Here is a 5,000-nt window from a genome sequence, read left to right as displayed (position 1 = left end):
AAGAAGAAGAAGAAGAAGAAGAAGAAAGAAGAAGAAGAAAGAGAAGAAGAAGAAGAGAGAGAAGAGAAGGAGGAGGAGAGGAGAGGAGAGAGGAGGAGGAGGAGGAGGAGGAAGAGGAGGAGAAAAAAGAAGAAGAGAGAAGAAGAAGAAGAAGGAAGAGGAGAGAGGGGGAGGAGGAGGAGGAGGAGGAAAAGAAGAAGAAGAAGAAGAAGAAGAAGAAGAAGAAGAAGAAGAAGAAGAAGAAGAAGAAGAAGAAGAAGAAGAAGAAGAGGAAGAAGAAGAAGAAGAAGAAGAAGAAGAAGAAGAAGAAGAAGAAGAAGAAGAAGAAGAAGAAGAAGGAGGAGGAGGAGGAGGAGGAGGAGGAGGAGGAGGACCACTGACAAAGTATTGTATTGTATGATAGTTGATGTATTTTCTGTGTGGCCTGCGGTGGAATAAATTAATGAAGCATTGTGAGGCGCATTGAGCGTGGTGATCCATGAAATTGGGATAATGTGTAGGACTATAAATAAATTATGTTCACAGTAGTTATTTACTCTTTCTATTCCAGGTGAAAGGAGAGCCCGGGTCCCCAGGACCTCAAGGTATCAGAGGTCCGGCTGGCAGAACGGTGAGTGTTTTATTCCCAATCGATAACTAGTAACCCTTCGCATCAAAACGGTTTTACGTCGATGGTGGTTTAGATGGTAAAAACTGAACTAATAGTTAATAATATAAAACTTGGGTTCTGATACAGTATTACAGTATTAATTATTAGCTCTAAAAATATATGTGGATACATTTTCATTCAGACTATCACAGTGACAATAGGGTTCAACAGACGTGACGTCACTTCCCACGTAATGACGCATAGTAACTTGGTTCTAAACTATCGGAACAATGGCGGACGCCATTATCGCCATATCACCGCCCTTATGAAATACTTCTCCGACGAGCATATAAGTGAGAAAAACATTATAAATCTCATCATATTTTGACTTTTATACATTCTGATCACATGACATGTTAAAAAATTCTAGAATAAAAAGTACCGATTTTCTTTGTTTAGAACCAAGCTGCAGGTTGCTAGGCGGACGTGACATCAGACTATTGAATCATATTATGTAACGATGCAGCTCATTTCGAGCAGGGAAAAAATATGCACCCACCCCCTGGCCACAATAAAATAAAACAGTTTTATCAATGAATGGCAATTCAAGAATATACTTCTGGCATTTCAGCCATCAACACCTACACACATTACAATGGGCAATGAAATACTCAGAGTGACAAAGAATTATTTTGGATAGATCTGAAATTCAAACATATTTCTATTTTTTTCTTGACAGGGACCCATCGGCCCAGCGGGACCCACCGGAAGGAACGGGCAAAAGGTAAGCCGGTTTTATCAAAGAGCGTGTAGGTAACGATTGTTATGTTACCAAGAGCTCTCACTTCCCGCTTTTGGTGAAGCCAAGCATCTTCCGTCTTCTACTCGTATTTTCTTCATTGTATCAGTAAGCCTAGCGCGCATGATACACGCGGAGCACACCCACCTCGCTATCTCGCCTGGCACGCGACAATAGCATTGCGATTAAGAGAAGTGAGAGCTCTTGGTAACTACGTTACCCTACACACTCTTTGGTTTTATGTAGACTTAAAACATTCTACAACATACAAAATTTGAACGGGGCTGAACGAAACTACATTTTTCTAAAGGCATTGCTAGGTCTGCCGTACTCTGAAAAACACGTATCTAAAATTTTGGCCAGAAAACCCCTCCTTCTTAAGATTACCTTCATCTCCTCGAAGATTCTTAAAGCTGGAATAAAGTTCTTCCTTTAAAAAAAAATAATAAAAAAGTGAGCCACTTCAACATGATCTCATTCGTCTATAGCGTTTCATTCATCCTGTTTTGTTGATAAAGGGGAAACCCGTAACATCCTTATTATCTGTTTTCGTAAATTAAATTGAAGCTTACATTCAATTTCACATTGTTATTTATTTCTTCGAGTTTCGAGCAGCAACATTATATATTGTGTTTATAATGCCAAAATTCAATCGAAAAATCTTGGCACATTAACGTGGAATTGTGATTCCTGATGTGCTTCATTATTTTGGTGCTTCTAATTAATCTTACTATAATTTATTTTTTTATATAGCGCAATATCCACTAAATGTGCTCAAAGCGCTTTACAAAAGGGTCCCTGACTAACAGCAACATGTAACATGTAGAACGAGACCAGACGCCTTTTAGGCGATATTACAATTTTTCCGACATAGACAACGCTGTTGTACACCTGAGTACGGTGAGAGAATGTGAGTAAAGAGTCTTTTCCAAGGACTCAATGATGCGCCGAACGAGGCTCGAACCCAGGACCTTCCGATCCGATGCGAGTGCCATACCACTAGACCACATAGCCGCATTATATTCTCGAGTACAAGGTCTTCATATAATATTTCTAGCCTTTCGTCCATTTGTTAAATATCAAACACTACAGTCTCTCCGCAATCCCAGTTTCAGTTTTGTATCCAGATTGTTATGGTTGAAACTTGCCATCAAAATTTCATAACAATAACTTTTAAAATGTCAACATTACATTGTATAGATAGTATGCGCTTGGCTAAGAAGCTCATAACATTGCCATCCGGAAGTAAAACGGACCAAAACACAAAACTGTGTGTATCCATGAACGTTTATAGTCAGGTTAATACATTTTGGTGAGCATTACTCATAAACGCGGATGGCAAAAAACGATAACAAAGACCTGTATGACGTCATCTTCGAACAATCTTTGCCTCGTACCCGAAAGATACCAAGTTCGATCACCCGCCGCTGCGCTGTGTGGCCTTGAGCAAGACACCACGCCCTAGCTCAATTTGAGGGCTGCACTGCGGCTAACGCCTGGGTTATTCCATCCAGTTTTCACTTGGAATAGACCCTAGAGACAAATTTCCCCTACGGGATGAATAATGGGAATTTCATTATTTTTTATTCATTTAATAGATGATATAAAATTATGCTGATATCACCATACCTACATTTAAATTCTTACGTCAGTCAATCTTACAAATTCCCATTCTACGTTTTTATACTAAGGCGTCACTGGAAATATTATCTCTACAAAAAATTGACAATTATAAATGAAGCAACTGCTTTATCACATTGTGCAGACTTAGCATATATATAATATATATATATATATATATATTATATATATATATATATATATATATATATATATATATATATATATATATATATATATATATATATATATAAATCCTTTCTTAAAAAATATATAGCATTGTGGAGAACATTGTGCTTATAAAATTGTGTCAATAAAAAAATTGATACGGCGCACAACTCTACTGAAAGATTTGAAAAATAGAAATGTATTTTTTACAGATAGATAAACAGATAACTTGATTTCCATTTATATTTTAAAGTCAGTTTGAAAGTTCGTTAAGTCAAACAGATATCATAAAAAAATTTACCGAAGACACTAACACACTCATGACCACACCCTCAACTCTATCTGTCCAGTAGAGTCCTTACTTCCGTTGTGTTGATTTAGCGGTGATCAGTGTTATGTCGTAGTGTGTATGTTTATGTGTGTGCGTGTGTGTGTGTGTGTGTGTGTGGTGTATAGATAGTATGCTCATAACATTGCCATCCGGAAGTATAACGGACCAACACACAAAACTGTGTGTATCCATGAACGTTTATAGTCGGGTTGATACAGTTCAGTGAGAATTACTCATAAACGTGGATGGTAAAAAAACAATAACAAAGACCTGAGTGACGTCATCTTCGAACTATCTATACATGTGTGTGTGTGTGTGTGTGTGTGTGTGTGTTGGAATGTGGTTGCGTGGAAGAAAAAAAAAAAGGGGGGGGGGTGTTCCATCAAGTGGAGAAATTCCTGAGCAAGGGGGGGGGGGGGGGGGGTGTTTGCTAGGAACTGTCAGATTGGCATTTTTCAGCAAATCGTGGCATTCATAGTGATATAATTCACTTGATCACATGACGGCATTCGGATTTACAGAAATTTTAAACAAGTTTCACCGATTAACAACATCAACTAATATTACTGCTGATATTACTGTCGTTTGGATGCCATCGATGTGATAATTATTGCCCTGGGAAATATTTAGTTAAACGTTGTCGGCAAACTGTCAATTGGTTCTGTCTAGCTTCTAGCCCGAACAAACCAAAAGTAGACAGATTCGGGGACATGATATTTATCGCGTCCGCTTCAGATTTTCATTTGACCTCACATAAGTTAAATAAAGGGGAGACATTCCGAAAGCTCCTACATCCCCAGCATTCATTGAATTTGTACTTTCACTGTTAATCTTTTGTCATGCGTTTATTTATTCAATTTGTAAAGCGTTTTAAAAACTCTAGAACAAACCTTGATAGATTTGTGAAAGTTTAAAATTTCCTAATTTGACCATTGTTTTGATTCTCAGCGGCCATTTTAATTTGTGAAGTATTGAAGGTAGTGCAAAGCACTCCCAAGTAAAGCGTGGTAAAGACTTGCGACTTATTGATATTGATATCTACTGACTGATAAACTAAAATCATGCCGAATAAAGCATGGCAGCGACGACAAGAACATCGATTAAAATGTGCATCTAATCGTAATCAAGCTAATCAAGAAAATGATTCTAGCAATATCGAATGAAAATAGTTCTTTCCCCGCGAAATTGCGGGCTTTTTACTAGTATATATATATATATGTATATATATATATATATATATATATATATATATATATATATATATATATATATATATATATATATTAACATTTCAAGTATAATTGTTTAACTTCTACAGTACTGCTTCATGTCACTAGGACAACATGTCACTAGGACAATCAATATATACATATATAATATTTATATATATATATATATATATATATATATATATATATAAATAAAAAATATATGTATATATATTGATTGTCCTAGTGACATGAAACAGTACTGTAGAAGTTAAACAATTATAC

The 5,000-nt window shown here is 36.5% G+C and overlaps 1 protein-coding gene across 1 annotated transcript in view; it reads left to right on the top strand.

Moving 5' to 3' along the window:
• The window catches only part of LOC144963276 (uncharacterized), a 189,184-nt gene that overhangs the window by 66,823 nt on the left and 117,361 nt on the right, over window positions 1–5,000 (top strand). The window contains exons 15-16 of the mRNA XM_078897155.1: window positions 551–610; window positions 1,329–1,373. Coding sequence (XP_078753281.1) covers window positions 551–610; window positions 1,329–1,373 — 105 coding nt within the window. The remainder of the gene's footprint in view (window positions 1–550; window positions 611–1,328; window positions 1,374–5,000) is intronic.

The sequence above is a fragment of the Berghia stephanieae genome, chromosome 1 (assembly GCF_034508935.2).
Source record: "Berghia stephanieae isolate SIO BIC M18660-M18661 chromosome 1, UCSD_Bste_1.3, whole genome shotgun sequence".
NCBI classification, from domain to species: Eukaryota; Metazoa; Mollusca; class Gastropoda; order Nudibranchia; family Aeolidiidae; genus Berghia; species Berghia stephanieae.
This window is presented reverse-complemented; position numbering and strand designations above follow the sequence as displayed.